This window comes from Anarrhichthys ocellatus, unplaced genomic scaffold (genome assembly GCF_004355925.1).
Source record: "Anarrhichthys ocellatus isolate YVR2014 unplaced genomic scaffold, GSC_Weel_1.0 scaffold157, whole genome shotgun sequence".
Classification (NCBI taxonomy): domain Eukaryota; kingdom Metazoa; phylum Chordata; class Actinopteri; order Perciformes; family Anarhichadidae; genus Anarrhichthys; species Anarrhichthys ocellatus.
Window position 1 is genome coordinate 564,948 of NW_022280187.1, and position 17,587 is coordinate 582,534.

Sequence of the window (17,587 nt, forward strand, 5' to 3'; positions counted from 1 at the left end):
GGATGGATGGATATATAGAAGAGGGTGCCAGCAGAGGAGTCTCTGGAGGGGAGAGAAAAACAGGGGCATTCAGTTTAGAAAGCCAGAAAGATATTTATCTTCCTGGGTAAACCACCCACACAAACAAACACACTAAAGACATTACCTAACACACAAACACAATCGATCGACATTTTGACTGTTGAATATCGCCTGTCTTCTCCACCCTTCTCCTCTGACACTCCCTGCTGAACTGAATCCACGGGGGTTTTATTTATAGCGATTCGTTTTTATGTAGCCAATTTACACACACTCCTTTTATTTTAGCCCAAATGTAAATATGATTATTTTTCTTTTTTTATTATTCTACCTTCAGGGACAAAAAAGGCAAACACATCATTTAAGTGACAAAAGTGAGGGGTACGGCTACTGACTGGCTTTTACACTGACCGCCTGTGTCCTTGTGTCGTGTTCCTTCCTGAATGGCTATTGGTCATTCACCTTACTTCTCCCATGTCAGTCCCAGGAACCTCAAGTGTCTTTTTTTCTAAAAAAAAAACAAAAACTAGTCTTTCTAAAAAGGAGAAAAATAATATGATACAATTTCTAATGTCGCCACACCACTTTTTATAGAACGTTTAAATGCCTGTTTAATACTATATGGTTTCTAAAAAAAAAAAAAATGTTATTGTATAAAGGGACATGAAATTGGAGAAGTTGTTTGTTCGATGCATTGCGATGCTTATAGCATGTGGTTCAGCCATGACTGGTGGAAATCAGACATTTTGTTGTGTAATAACGGGAGCTGAGGCTTTGCGGATGCATGATGGGAAACGGTATCAGTTTACAACATTAATATAGCGTCTTGATACACTTGCTTGCTTGAGTCTGGCTGCCTGAGTCAAGAGGTGCACACTTACTGTATGACGGTGTGACATTTGTGCATGTGAGACTCCACCCTGCTGGTGACACTGAACACACATAAAGGTGTGCACAGAAACATAGTGAAGACTTGCGCAAGCAGCCATACGCATCGTGTGTGGGGGGATTTCAGGTGATGTTACACGTCCGCTGGCGGCCATATTGGAGGTCCTCAAATGAGGCCATCTTTGAGGGAGTAGATGTTGTCAGCTTGTTAGCTAACAAACCAATGTAGCTATGTGTTTAGCAAGCCATCGCTGTCTTTGTCATGTACACTAGCTAACACACAGCCCAGTTTTTGGTTTGAGCTCAGCCAGTTGTCCAACGGATCAGCCTGATGACAGCCATAATGTGAAGCAACTGCAAAACCTCATAATGCAGAAACATTTTGATGACCGCACACACCCTGTACAATATGCCAAGTTTGCGCAAACATGTTTTATAATCATCTAATCGGTCCCAAAGAGGCAGGCTGTGTTCGAAATGGCGTGCTAACGTACTGCATACTAATGCATACTGCTGGAATGAAAGTAACGTAATACAAAAGTAAAGTAATATAAAAGTAACGTGATAGGAAAATAACGTGATACTAAATTAGCGTGATACAAAAGTAAAGTAATATAAAAGTAACGTGATACAAAAGTAACGTGATACTAAGGTAACATGGGACGGAAGTAACGATTTGAAAGTAACGTGATATGACAGTAACGGGATATGAAAGTAATGCACCATACAAATCTGATATGCCAAACTACGTGAGCATGTGCAGTAGTCCTCACCAGGACCGTGAAAAATCACGTGGACGTCATACTGTCACAGTGGTTTACCCGGAAAGCTGTTTTGGATCACAAAAAGTAAATTTCCTAAAGTAGCCATTTTTCTTTAATGATAATTTGTGTGTATATTGTTTTGTGTGTCGTAGTCATGATCATTTGACAGATTATTTAGTACTTCAAGACATCCTGAAGTTTGCCATGTCAAAATTGTTCAGTATTTCAGAGAATAATAATCAAAGTATATACCGTTGTGTTACTTTTTACCCACTCGTGTTTTACTTTCGTCCCGACAAACGAGTTCACAAGTAACGGCTCTTAACATCTGTTCAAAGTCAAATTACACTGAAGCCGTTCCACATTAACACAAAATAACACCTGGTATTGATAGAACACACGTGCGTATCTGATTCTTTCGTACATGCTCTGCCTTATTCAATGAACGATTAAGTATGATTTTACCAACAGACTGTTCACACTAAAGTATGCCTAAGCGTTGGCCGGGCCAGTGTCAAGGCGCCCCATCAGCGTCTCCGTTACATCTTCAAAAACATCGCAGCAAATTTACAAACAGGCATTGGGAATCTAAATGGTTACTTTCTTGCATGAAAACCGGTTCAAACATAATAGAGAAACATATTAACAGCTTTTAGTCTGGCTTAAAATCTCACATGATTGACGGTCGGTCTCAAGGCACCCAGACGCAATGCATTGTGGGGCAGTTGAGTGTGTCCAGTAAGCTCAGGTCTCACACTCAAAATACATACAGGAATTTCTCTCATACACAAAATCCACACACTCTGAAGTGTGAACGCACTGCATACTCAATGTGACATCACACTCAGTAGGAATAGTAAGAATAGTGTGTTATTATGCGAACACAGCCCACCCACTAATATACAGAATTCAGTAGTGCAAACGCTATTGAATACAGAGATACAGCATAAAGTAGTGTAATACTACAATGCAACACAACTTAGGGTGTGTTCAGACTGAAAGCAAAACAAACTTTAAAGGCGTAAACGGAAAAATACTGCGGTTAAAGATTTGAGATAAGTAATTTCTTGTAGCTACATATGTTGCTAGCTAAGCCAGCTACCGCAAACGTCTGTACAGCCAACAAACACATTTAATTTGCTTTGCATTCAGTCTAAACACACCTTCAGAATTATGTTCCCCCCACCTGTCTAAATATTACATTATTGACTCACTGCTTCTGCTGCTGGTTGGACAACAATATGCTTTACACCAATGCTAATGTAGCATAGCATTCACAATGGCATACAACTCCCAATCTGTAACAGACCATGGTGTCAAACAGGAGCTGGAACTTTTGTAAAGAACCATGGTGCTGATAGAGATGGGCCAAATTACCATTACATCAAACCTAAATCAGCATTCATCTTACGTAAGTAAAGTCCTTTAACAGCAAAAGTGGCAGAGAGAATACTTTGATGAAGAATAACTTTATGTCATATTTAAGTTACTGTGAGGAACTTTTAACAGGTTATGAAACAGTCTTAAGACAGATGCCTCTATATGACAAAGTAAACAAGACCAGATCAGATCAAAATCAGATGAAATCATGCAGGTTCCCCAGAAACTCAAACTTCAGCGGGGCCTCCAGCAGGAACCAGCCCACCGCGGACATAGCTTCAGAGCTGAGGCCAGAGGAGGAGAGCTGATCGCCCGGCAGCAGCGTCTCCTCCAGAGCTTCGCCTCACAGACAATGCACTGCTGGAGACCCAGGCCATATTGCTGGGCCCGCTAGATGAAAGAACCGGAACCAGAACTGAGTGGGTAGTTCTGGCAAACCCTGCTGCAGTAAAATGAGAGGTTTTCTAAAGGGACTCTGGTGCTCGGAAACACTACCACTTTCGTCCACAGGGACCAACCAAAATCAACACAAAATGAAAGTTACTTGTAGAAGTTTAGAATAGAAAGTTTGTGACCCGGACCCCATGTTGAAAACATTGAGCCAAAACCAAGCACCGCCCACCGGAGCAAACCTTTTAGTTTTACAGCTTAAAAGTTCACTAAAATATGTTTGTTAAAACATTTGAGGCAAGAAATAGACAATTCTGTGACAGAATCTTGATTAATATTTGAGCAGCGCAGTTCGGCCGGATTTCATGAGCTTCACAATCGGTGATTGACAGCTGAGTTAGAGATTTCTCCTCGGCTCTGATTGGTTGTTTTCCTTCGGGCATGGTGGAATATTGCAAATGCCACTTGGAGCACTAAAAGCAGGCAGTGGAACCGGATTCTCTTTCACAGATCATCTGTCTTGTGTACTCCTGTCAGGATATAGTGACAGTTTCAGCAAATATGATAAAAAGCTATTTCCATGAAAGTTACCAAACTGTAGCTTTAACATAAGCTTGCTAACATTAGCCACAACAAGCTACTGGTTTACTGGTTGTTTGATTACTTAGGAATTCTGCTTATAATTTCTATTAGGAAGGTTGTTTTAGTTCTTCTTTCAAAATGGATACATTTTTGTTTTTTAAGATTAATTTGTTTCAGTAGTAATGGTGGCCTCCCTATCACTCAACACTATGTATGCTAACGTGCTAGCATGAACCTCCAGATGAATGATGTCCCGCCCTGAGAACACATGGATCATGTTTGTGTCCCATCAGTCAACATGGGACAACTTCAGACTCATGCTGTACATATTTCTTTTGGAGATGTGTGTGGAAAATCACTTATGTAGAAATGCCGTGTTTCTCTGAATAAAACATGCATTACAGTCACACTTTAGGTTTCCAGATACTGTTTGATTTCCATGGTCTGCACAGTGAACAATGTTTACAGCAGCACTAGAGAAGAGCTTCAACGGAAATGTGTATGTTCAGGCAGCTCATCGTGTTATTTTATTTTTTTTCAATAAAAATGTTCTAATCTGTGTTGGTCTGAACACACTGCTGAATGGTAACACAGGATGGAGAATACAGTGTGAGTTTACAGATGTGCGTGTGTGTCAGAATCAGAACCGTTTATTTGCCATGGTATGTTGCACATACAAGGAATTTGACATGGCGGATGGTGCATAACATTAAACAATCAACAGTGCAGTGTGGGTGTGTGTGTGTGTGTGGGTGGAAACATTGGTTCTGTTATGTATGTCCTACTATCATTTTTACATTCAGTGTGAGTCAGCAGATCACCGGCTGCTCTGAGTCATCTTTATGACTCATTATAATTATTGTGGCTAATATATCCTTCATATTACAAAGATTTGTACCTGTGCTTTTTTTTCAATCCAAGCTTCTGCTTTCTTTAGGTTGAGTCCTTACGATGAGATCAAATCCTGGTTATTGACTGGGTAAATAATCATGTAAATACACTATAGGTCAGGATTTTATAGTGAGAGACAAAAAGGTGCCATAGTTTCCTTGAGAATCTGCTCTTGAAGGCATTTACACACCAGGGGCGTTTAGTGATTCGCACATCAATATATTTGTTATTTATGTTTTTTGTCATGAGCACTTTTCACACGAAATCATTAACTAATCACTATAGTGCTCAACAACACGAAGGCTCTGTCGCAGGAATGAAGATGGCAAACTGTAATTTTTTTATTTGCAAACTAGGTCGATTTGTCTGACCTTTCACACTGCAAGTAAAGGTATCAGCCAATCACTTTGTACAGAACGGGTTAAGTTGTGCCTAGATTTATGAAATAACAACATGGAGGCTCAGCAACCTGAGCCAAAACGGCCAACTTTATTCCTCATTTCACCTTGACAAAAGCAGCGCTGACCAGATCCACTTTGTGTTATTTATTTGTCACGCCCCCGTTGCGTAAAGGCCTTTAGGGTAAATAAGTTATGCGTTGGGTGTAAAGACCTGAACACTGCCAAGCAATTCATCATTAGGCGTGGAGAGATCCAAAGCATCCAAAGCAGTGTCACTGCTGCTGTGCTACCGCTTCATGATGATACCACACTATTGTGTTGTTTTTAAAAGAGGTAATTCATTTTATGATTTTGAGTCTTTTTTTTGTTTTTGTTAATTGTTCTGTGTTTGTGCTTTTGCATATTTTTGACCACAGTTGAGGAAAGTTGCGGTCAAAGAAGCTGATTGGCTAATTATAGGCGAAGGTGTAAAGGCAAAGTTGAGGTTTCTGTTGATGTTGTGTGCTCATGGTGAGCCCTTTAGCTAATATACAAAGGCTAGGTGGGACCCTGACATTTCAGTCACCTAGCCGCTGATTCAATTAATAAGAGGAAATATGAACGATTTCTAAGGTGAAACAAATATATGTTAGGTGTAGTAACAACAGTGAGATCCTATTACAGCTGCACTGGCCAGTATTGGCCAATATTGGATTTGAGCTGCTAAATGCTTCACTAGCTAGTTCACTAGCTAGTGAAGCTAGCTAGTCGCTAAATTTGTCTATCTGTTCTCTGGTGCTGGGCAGGTTGTAAACAGTTGCTTTGTCAGAATCTTATTTTCACTGGAAACAGCTGCCTGTTGAAGCTTCAAACTATGTTGATGAGTACAGTGTACAGAGCGGAGGGGGAATATTTTAACCAACGTTCATATAAGAATAATGATTAGTGCGACTTAACGGTAAAAACAAACTGTAAAATCCAGCTCTGCCGCCTAAAACTTATTTTTCCGTACATCAAAAACTGCATTGTGAATTACGGTATTCTGTCGTGGATTTTGACATATCGCAAATACAGTATGTGTTTCGGCAGAAGTCTAAGAACACAGGGCTCTAACGAAGGAGGCTGCTGCTCATGTCACGTGTGAACCTACGAAAAGTAATACACTGTAATTCATAGATATCTCACCAAAATGAATTTACATTTAATCATCGTAATCATGGTCCAGGAAGTATAAAGACCGCAAAAAGCCTCATTGTGAAGATGGGAGGGGAGGTGGATGGGTCAAACAAAAGAACTCTTTCAACGAGGAGACCGCTGCAGAAGTCAACGTTGATTTATTTGTCACATAACTTCCATATTAAATGCCACTTCAGTAGTTATTTTAACCCAGACCATGCTCTATTACAAAACGTAACCAAGTATTTCACAATGTTTTCCCTAAATTAACCAAGTATTTCACAATGTTTTCCCTAAATTAACCAAGTATTTCACAATCTCTTCCTTAAATTAACAAAATATTTCACAATCTTTTCCTAAACCTAACTAACTAGTTTCGTTGCAAGTTATTTCCTGTGAAGACAGAAGTTTATTTTGAAAAAGCTGTATGCAAGTAGAGATGTTGCTGGACTTTTGAGGGATAACTTTATCATTGTATGAGGAAACGCTGCATTAATAATCAATGTAACAGCCAATAGTGATGTTGATATTTGTACCACTGGCTTGTGTTCAGCGGAAGCACTGGTTGACCTCAAGCGAAAGGACATAATATCGGACTGATCAATCATATTCCCAATATGTAGTAATATGCATGTTTGAATAAGGACAAATTTAAAAAAAGAAAAAAAGAAACCTGTCTCGCTTAAAGGACAAAGCATGAAGAAGTGAAAGAGGCTTTTAAGTACTCCTTCTGCTTTTCATGAACAGGGAGATATTTTGCACAAAAAATTTACATAGGGTACTCTGTCAAGTGTGGAAAACTCCCTTTACACTGAAACTAAAGTCAGATCAGCCATATATGACAAATACAAGGCGGTAAGACTGAACATGTCAAACGGCTTTGTTTGATTTCCAATTAATTCTCAGCTCTGAGGTATTTCTTGATTCTCTATACCAGTGTGTTCAGTTAAAAAGCATTTAGCAGCTGAAGAGAGATATTTTTCTCAAATGCTGGTAGTTACATTAAAACCAAAGTTTTCTGAAATGGTATATAAATGTGCAAATGAGGCATTATCTTATTAAATATCTTCTAATTTGCATTAATTTCCAGAGCAGAAATCTGAACATTGGATAAAGCCAGATTCAAAATTCTTGTTTCATATTGTTAACATATTGGAGTCAAACGTTTTTATAGAGGGGATTTTGGGTATCTCTTTGTATTACTTAATAAGTCAGAAAATTTAAAAAAATAAAAATTTTAATCTCCACATTTCTAGTACTAAAATGTTCTATAAATCAGGCTATGAATGATGTATGAACAAACCCCTCTTCACAAACCTTCAGAATATAGATAGGAATGAAACTGGAAATGTTGGTGTATGTAAGTAGGCTACTACTGAATTTGAGATTTCTAAAAAAATAAAAATTTAACAAAATCTCTAACTTAATCAGTGCATGAAAAATTAAGTTGTTGCCCTGTGTGCCTCACAGTTTATCTTCATTATTCGAATCTGCTTCAAAATTGAATGGTTTCTTCCTTGCCCTATGCTACATACTTGTTTTACTGCCCCCATGTGGCCAGAAAAAAGACAATTAAAGCTGCACTAATCAATACTTTGATATATGCAATTATTTAATTATTTAATAGAGAATCCTCATCCAACTCTGCAGTTGGCCCTTAGCTCTATACAGCATTTTTCCGCTCATTGTTTAGGTTTTACGACCTGCAACTCTTGTCATTTAGTTTCATTCAGGCGGCAACCTCTGGTTCTGAGAAGAAAAGCAAATGTGGAAGCGCCTTCAACATGAATTCTCTCTAATGTCCATCAGGGGGCGACTCCTCTGGTTGTATAGAAGTCTATGAGAAAATGACTCTAATTCTCTCTTGATTTATTCCCTCAGTAAACATTGTAAACATGAGTTTATGGTCTCAATCTCTAGTTTCAAGTCTTCTTCAATACAGCATGATGTTCATTTAGTAAATCAAATAGACCATAAAGCAGGGTATGCTTTAGGGCGGGGCTACACTGTGATCGACAGGTCTCTACCAGAGCCGTATACGGCATCTTTACATAACTCCTCCACTGTCCAATTATGGTCACTGGTTGCAAAAAAAACAAGATGGTGATGACCAAATCGCCAAACTGGAGGCTTCAAAACCGTAATCCACAAGTCAATGGGTGACACCACAGTGACTACGTCCACTTCTTCTATACAGTCTTAAGTGACCCAAAAACCCGTTGCTATGAATTGTTTAACACATAGTCATCCATCTCAACATGTCTTTTATTTTAGCGCCTTTACAGTCTTAAACCATAACAAGAAGTGAAGTAATTGGTCTTGTCCCTGAACTCTAATGCAAATCATCATAACTGAATTGAGCATGAATATCTTGACCTTGGATTTTGGACAAAATAATCCACCAACTGGCTTTCTTTTTGAGCTTTCAACCGCATGGTCTTCATCCATCTCCAGTACTAGTAATGTAAACGATCTTCATATTCTTTTGTCATACAACCCTAATAGAGAATTACTGTAGTCCTGAAAAATAATTGCTTTCTTGTCCTATAGAGTAAATGGCTTGAGATTCCTTGTAATACAAGGCACAACAAAATGTCTGTCTCTTTGTACATGAAACTCATCTCATCACATCCGGCTGCTGCAAGGTGTCTTCATATATATCTGCTTCAGTTGTGGTAAAAGGATTATTATGACTATTTATGATTATTTTTATGAGTCAGACATACAGATGTACTAGAGTTCTCACATGAAGCTCACCTGTTATGGTACAGAACCAGAATCTTAATCAGAACCGTTTATTTTGCCAGTGTATGTTGTACATATAAGGAATTTTACTTGGTAGATGGTGCATAACATTAAACAGTCAACACAGTGCAAAGAGTACAATGTGTACTCGAATGGAAGCCCACCTTTTCCCTGATAAAAGATCATTTAGTTTACATATATACAATTTGTGCCAGTACAAACCCCGTCAAAAGGAATCCAGTGTGATTGTGAATCTACTTCACAGGTTTTTGCCTCAGTGTGGACATGAGCAGTTCGCCCAAAATATATTTGTATGTTGAACATATCACGTGTTTTACAAGACAAAAAATATTTGACAAAAGCTGTGAAAAAGAAAAGTAGAATTTTGTCAAATGGGAACGACCGGGTTTGGAACCACTCATTCAGTCCAAACCGTCAAAATGAAGTCTTCCTTCTCGTGTTGATGATTTCATTGTTGTGCAGTGATCCTAGTGAAAACCCTTGAAAACCCCAAACTGGGAAGTTTAACTTCCTTGTAATGAAAAGATGTATTGCATGCCACTCAATCACCCATTAATCTCTCTTGATAGAGTTGTTCCAATACAATCTAGTATCCATGGCATTTTGTGAAATACTCACGAATTAGTATTGTTGTGGTTCTGTTGCCTAAACTTAAAGTTTGTGACGGTATTCTTAAACATAACTACATGGTTTTGTCGCCAAAACTGAACTGTACAAAGTTATTTCAAGCCCAACCATGATCAACCTAACCTCAAGCCACGAAACAAATTGCCTATTCGTGTCCCTGTACACGAAACCAATTGGTTGCACTTTGTAACTATTTCACAAACTGCCCTGAGGTTGTGTTATCTGACAACAGTATCGAAGGTGCCTCCAAATCTATGTTAAAATCGGCAGAAGGAGAGCTAATTAGCATTAGCTGTTAGCAGCCGGTGGGCCAGTCCTCAGGAAAGGAAGAAATGGTATGGGAACATGTTGTTACAAGAATGTTGTCAGGCAAAATGTTCTGTATTACAGATATATGGACATTTATCAGTCAAGCAAAAAGGCTTTCTCATTCTGTGTGTAGGGGGAGACGGCTGGCTTCTGCCTCTTTGTATATTAATAATATTGGTTCTATGTAGCGGCTCCCAAAGAACTGTTGTAGCTGTGACGTGTAGGTGGCGAACAGAAAGTACAGTAGTCTTGGTCACAAGTATTGTGTAATTCACAGGGAAACCACGCTCGAAAACAAAGAAAAGTACTTCTTTATTTAACACGTTGAGCGCAGGGTTCAGTGAATCAGTGAATGTCAGCGTGTTTAGGGAAGTGAAATGGACTTCCCACCAACACACGCGGCCCACACATGAAACTCCCGGTAATCCCCCACAGATCAAGAGGAGAGATACTGACACGTCATAGTGAAGTCTCAACACAGGAGCTTTGGGACTCTCCCCCCCGGCTGCTCCTGAACTGTATAAAGGTGTGAGTTCAAGTTCATACAGCAGAAGAGAAGAACAGGCTGATAACACTCACCTACTACTACACAGTGAAGGGAACATGGCTGCTGCTCATCTTGCTCTGTCCGTGCTGGTGCTGATGCTGGCTGCCGTCACTCTGACTGAAGGTAGGAACACATTCAATCAATCGTATAAATGTTGATGGTGACACTGGTACATTTGATATAATGGATGTGATTCAATCTGATCGGCTCAAACAAACATAACATTTAACAACGTTATAAGGTGGTAATATGTAGTATTATTCTACTAAATAAGATCTATCAATGCAGCTTTAAAGGTTGTGAAACCCTGATTTGATCCAGTGCCATGTACACTAGTTGTATGAAAGGACTTTGACATTGTTCTAGTCTTACTCTTAAAGAGAAATTGACCCTAGAATATCATTCAGATGTTTGTTTGCAGCTTACTTTCATATGCTACAAGCTAAAAAAATTTAGATTTTTTTAACATCCACAGGACACAGTTAGGTGTTTAAACACTTTGTCTATTTGTGTCTGTAGATTTCTCCTAAATTCACCAAAAGTTAGCATTAGATAATGCCTAATTTGCATATTTAAACATAACATTTCAGAAAACTTGCAATACAAAAAATAATAGTCTTAATGTAAGCAATCAACTGGTGATATTTCATGTAGATATCTATTCGTTAATTGTTTTACCCTATTCACCTGTAGTGTCTTCAAAATGTCTGTAATTTTACAAAACATTTATTGAAAATTAGTTCTTTCTCAGACTCTGATCCAGAAATCTCCACTTCAGTACATACACCAAACTTTACACTTTCATTCCTTTCTATGTTCTGAAGGTTGTTACAGAGGAGTTTGTTCGTACATCAATCATAGCCTAATTTCCTAGAAACATGGGGAAAATGGATTTTTTTTTTTAATGGCTGTTGACAATATTTTCTGATACATGGAGTCATACATACCTAAAATTCCCTCTATAAAAACCTTTGACTCTAATATGTCAACAAAATGAAACAACAAACCTGGCTTTGTCCAATGTTCAGATTTCTGTTCTGGAAATGTATGAAAAGTAGCACATATTTAATAAGATAATGCAGTATTTACATATTTAAACATACATTTTCTGTAAACTTGTAATACAAAATATAATGTTCTCAAGTTTTCATGGTGATACCCATTAGTTACATGTGTGTACCATATTTAGCTGTGACTCCCTTTAAATTGAATCGATGTATACAGTATACCTTTAACAGTAACAAGCATCCGGTTTTTTGTCAGTATGACAATGGAACAACCCATTCGACAACAGTATCAGATAGCGCCTTCAGAGGAAATCAAATGGAAACACAAAAGCGACAAACGTGATGTCTGTGAGTGTGTGTAAGTTGTTCATTGGTTTGTGTTTGTTTTCAGGATTGCGTGGCGCCGGCCCCAAGAGATGCTGCTTTCGTTTCAATGAGATCGAGGTGCCCAGCGACAGAGTGGTCGGCTACATCAGGACCAGCCAGCGGTGCTCCAAGCCCGCCGTCCTGTAAGTACCCGTCCTCAGAGACACGCGTCCTCAGAGACACGCGTCCTCGCCGCCTTTGTCTCCGCGCGTGGACTCGCTGACATGTCCTGCTTTGTGTGTGTGTTCAGGTTGAAGACCGTGGCGGGGCGTCACCTGTGTGCCAGACCCTCAGCCGCTTGGGTAAAGGAGCTTATCGACCACCTGGACGCCAAATCTGTCCCAGGAGAGACGTCCAACCTGTAACTGGCGAGGCCACGTCCCTCCTATCAGAGCTTCTGGTGGACAACATCTGGCCAGTTATTGTTTCTTGATGCTGCAAATTCAAACTGTCAAAGATGCGTTACCATAAGGTCTGCAGGAGGGCATCTGTCCATCTATATGCAAAATATTTACTAAAACACAAAATATTGTTATGTTTTGTGACTCACTCGTGGAGAGACACATACTGTTTTCTACATTTCTGACTTTAAAAAAAGTTTAATTTGAGTATATGCAACAATATGTATAGTTTTTGCTTACACTCTGACCGTCAACACTGTGAAATACTGTTGCTTTGTGATTTGAATTGACTTAACAGAAACTGCATTTACTGTAAAAGAGCAATGCCTCCCAACTTCACTTGTTATCAGTAGAGTATAAGCTACGGGTCAATGCCACTATTTCTACAATGAACCTCTGTGAGCTCTTCCTCTTGTTTTTTTTTGTATAAACTAAAGTGATGGTGGATTTTTTTTTACGATTTACGGTCATGTTTTGAATTCAAGTACTTGTACAGATAAGTACAAAATGTATTTTTGTATGCTTGAGCTACTGATTTGATTCTGTTGAATTAAAGCAAGATAATATTTCATTGTTAGTCTCTGTTGTTCTCCCTCACACTTCCCGTGTTTTAATTCCCTTTTTGATATGACATAAACTAGTGTATGCTGAAGAGATGGAGCTATTTACTGTTGAGCAGCTTTCTCACGAAACTGTAAGCTTTAGATGTGCAGGACTCTGTATCTCACTGATAACAGTGGAGACCTCAGTAGGGCTGAAGTAATGAGTTTTTGCCTTCTGGGCCAAAAACTCATTTTCTTGAAGCCAGTCACTTTCGGAAGAAGAATTACTGAAGAGTTCCGCTTTAAAAATGACAAGTTTAACACTTTAGCATCTAGAAAGAGTTTAATCCCACTCAATTGTCCCTCCAGGCATCCTTACAGTCAAGATGGCATCAGATATATATTTTACAAAAGGATTTAGTTATCTTGTATCATGCCTAACTTGAGTGGATCATAACATATTGGGTATGAATTACTCTGCAGATGCTCTGTTTCAAAATGAGACCAAACTTTTCTATGGATGCCAGTTTTTGAGCCATGAAAAAAAAAGCCTCCAACATACCTGGGGGGTTGATGCTTGGTGCCCCCCATTTTGGCTTAGTAGCTACTTGGCTAAATCCAGGGAGTATTTTAAGAGCGGAGCCACCAGTGCCAAGTTTAACTGTGTTTCCATTTGTTCCAATAAATGGTTAAAAATCTATGACGAGACTATTCCTGACTGAATTGAACGTAAAGTAAAATAGGATAATCACCGCAACTATGAGAGGTCCTTGAGCATAGTTATAACCAAGCTAAAATATTAGGCTGATTGGTAGTATGAGAGATTAGCCCTGGACAGACAGACAGATACACGCACACACAACCAAACGCATGATCTCCCCACAGACTTAACACCTGGGCGAGATAATAAAACACATTCTTGATCAATGCAATACACTCAGAGGTTTTGTCCCTAAAGCGTTATTTGGTCCGCTACTATGACCAGAAGCTTATGGAGGCCAATGTTGGCTGATGTTAGCTAACTTTAGATACATATTTCTGTTAGATCATTCTGTAATTCCCACTTGTATCCATAGTTCACTAAATGCTGGTCTTTAATGTTCACTTCAAAATAAAAGTTTTATCTGTAAAAGTTTAATTTGTTCCGTTTTTTAAAAAATTTTCAAATACATGTGAATATATTGAACTATATGATAATGTGTACTGGACTACAGCATTAATAAGTTCAACTCTATAAATATTTGATAAGTATCTCCTCTAAAATATTTATTGGCCCAACAAAAATGCTCTTCGCTAAATTAGAGGTAACATTTTTGGACTCTGGTGGCAGTTGCTCTCTTAGCCACTAGAGCGCGCCAATGGACTATCTATATCCAAGGCACAATCAAGACCAGGGGTCTCATTTCTGAAACAGAGCGTAGGATCCACACTAAATGTTTGCGTACGTTCAAAGGAGGAAATGTAGGTACGCCAAAAAATACTCAGATTTATAAAACCTTTCTTTTATAAATCCCAAATCACCCTGTAAATGTGTGCAGCTGGTTCAGCCACACATCCAACCATAAATGGTCAATGCAAAGCACCTTATGAATATAATTAGTTGCTGATCAGCGGGACTTTACGGTGAATCTTGGCAACTTGCGAGGAAACTCCTAATTCTTCCATTGACTCGGTCCTAACAGTGCCAGAGTATCACAGCACATCACGAGTATCACCGAAGTATTTATGTTCACAGCAATCAGACTGATTACTTCCAAAATGATCGCGACAATCGGTGGAAAATCGGCAACAAAAGGAAATTCAAATGAATGTCATCCAAATGAAAGGAAATCCAAATGAATGTCAAGCCGCATTTACCGCGTTGTTGGTAATTGTTCAGTAACGCTATTCACAACAGTCCTTGAAGGCAGCAATGTTTCGCCTCCAGCACATGAACGTCTCACGTGCACACGATCAAAGTGCTATCACTATCGCGTTTGACCAATTGGAAGATGGATCCGGGTGAATCAAGCTGGCCAGGCACAGCTATAGACCGGAACGTAAGCGGGTTTTCTTTTAAAATAAGAGCCCAAATCCTGCCCTCCGATTGTCGCGTCTCATTGTGCTTTGCTACGAGGTAGTTGCTCTTTCTGAAATAGGAAGGATACTGGAGTTTCTTGTTCACATTTGAAGCAGAACTGATATATATTACTGTGTAGCTGTTTTAGAAAACAACTATTATTGTAGTATTACAGCTCGAACTTCCATGAGTTTAGTCGTTAAATGCTAGCAAAATAAACAATAACATTACATTTCGAATGTCCTGAAAGATATTACCAATTTAACTTGATGATATGGGCAGAACCCCCAGCTCTAGGCTTTGAGAAATACAAAAATGGGAAAAGTTGTCTGGTCAGTGCGAGTGGAAAAGCTAGCTTGAATAGGGGGGGGGGGGGTAAACTTTAACCCTTGAAACTAAAACAGTTCTCATATACCCAAAAACCAGTACACCAGAATTGTTATTTATTTCTTTATATATTCAATTGTACTTTTTTTGTCGACGTATACATTTGTTGCGATACATTTTGTCTTATTCTGAAATTCCTCACCGGACGTATTATCCACATACACACCTACAATTGGTTTGCCTCGTGAAGAAAAACAGTTGTTGGAGCATTTTCTTCACTGTGCTGTATCTGGTAGTAGTATCCGTCAGCGGCCATATGTAATATAACCTCATTCATTCGACTACAGACGCACTTTGCGTTTTTTATTGACACCAAACAACGGGTTTAAGGGTGCAAAGTAGCTCATTACCCTCCGCTCCGTCATTCTTCTGGACGTTAATCAGTGTATGCCTCGGTGACAGGCAGGGTTGTGACAGCACGGTACAATGATCGAGCGACCAGAGACTGCTGTTCCCAGCATCGCCGTAAGTCTACTTGTCTTTCAAACAGACCAATGTGCAAGTGTTCTCACTACTGTTCTTTTCAATAGGCGATGATTTAAACCCCCTTTGAACACCCTATTTAACCGACCCGTGTGTTTTGGTTCGATCTTGTATATGGAGAAACCCGAACATCTAACTCCTTTAACAATCTGCTCGTTTTATGGTATTGCTCATACTCAGACAGACGTATACTTGAAAGAGACATCACACCTTGAGACAAATTCGTATACTCTACTGATAACTTCGCATGATGTGGTTGAGCAAACGACATGCATTTCGGTAAATGCCATCGTTAAGAATCACGTCTGTGGAGCCTTATTCTGGTGAAGCGAGCTTATGTGTGGCGCAACTACAACATCATTAGCATGTGTGTTGCAATAGATCATGTGTGGTGGATACAGTGTGTTTCAAATGTACCGTTTTGGACCCGGTTGACGAAGAGATACCACTATAATGTTGTCTTTAAAATGGCAGTTATTTAAACGGAGGCTGGTTTGATGGTTGCACGTTTTACTGACCAGCACGTACGTACGTACCTACTTACGTGGTCTTGTTTGGACGTGAATACTACAATATTACTAGTATTACTCTGAATACAATCCAGACGATAGTCCTAGCCAGCTACGGTGGTTCAGAGCCCAGATGAGATTGGCTCTTCTCTTCTCGCAGTTTATACTGGGAGCAATGTATATTAAAACAATTTGAATTTAATGAAGTAAAACATTGCTTTTCTGGACTGCATTGAATACATAACAATAGTGGCTGAACCTCTCATTACTAGATATTAATAACCTGTTCCCTAAGTTAATGTATGTACCATTTCCAGATAGCAAGTCTTCATTGAAATGTGTAATTGCTGAATGCAGTTTAGTGGGACTGTCCACCCGCCCTGTTGGTTGACCACATCTAGTTTGCTTTGTTAAGGGCTTTGTGCACCGGCAGTTACGTTTAGCAATGAGTGGTTACTCATACACTTACAACACAGCACCCTTAGTGTTTGTACTGTACATGTTTGTGATACGCTCTGAGGGGGGGCTGGCAGTGACTTTCCTCAGCATGGCACCAAGGGGGGGGGGCACAATGTGCACCTAGAGAGATGGATCGGTGTGCTAAAAATAACGAAAGAAAGAAAGCACACAGGCTCCATTTTCAACCGATTGTCAGACTGATGTTATTATAGTATCAGGAGATCTATTCCTTAGCACCCTATTTAAATGTTCTCTGTGATGCTATATTTAATACATGATTCATATTCAATGTGTGTTAGCTGGAAGTTAAAACAGCTGATGGAAACGGTGAGAGGGCCTCAGCATCAGCTGCCTCATGCATGAGGTGGGGGGGATGATGTCAGTGAACCAGGCAGTTACTATCACCACCGGGTGGACGGGGGAGGTGTTAACAGTAATGGACTGACTAGCCTTCCTCTCTCTCAGCCACCATTACTTCCCCAATTTCAAGTCCCCTGCCTGTTTTTCTTTCGGGTCAATTTTCTTATTAAAGAACCACATTAGTCATAATACATTTCAGTGGCAAGTGCCATTGCAGCATTGTGAATATTGATGGCGACAACATGATGAAGACAGTCGTCATTAAGCTGGAAATGTGATGTTTGAAGTGGGTTGTG

The 17,587-nt window shown here is 39.4% G+C and overlaps 1 protein-coding gene across 1 annotated transcript; it reads left to right on the forward strand.

The window, feature by feature from the left end:
* Positions 1-8,442: 8,442 nt before the first annotated feature.
* On the forward strand, positions 8,443-13,061 carry LOC116400238 (monocyte chemotactic protein 1B-like). Its single transcript, XM_031877973.1, has 3 exons — positions 8,443-10,841; positions 12,117-12,234; positions 12,342-13,061. Exons 1-3 carry the CDS (start codon positions 10,775-10,777, stop codon positions 12,454-12,456), a joined length of 300 nt encoding a protein of 99 aa, XP_031733833.1. The 5' UTR covers positions 8,443-10,774; the 3' UTR covers positions 12,457-13,061.
* The last annotated feature ends 4,526 nt before the right edge of the window (positions 13,062-17,587 follow it).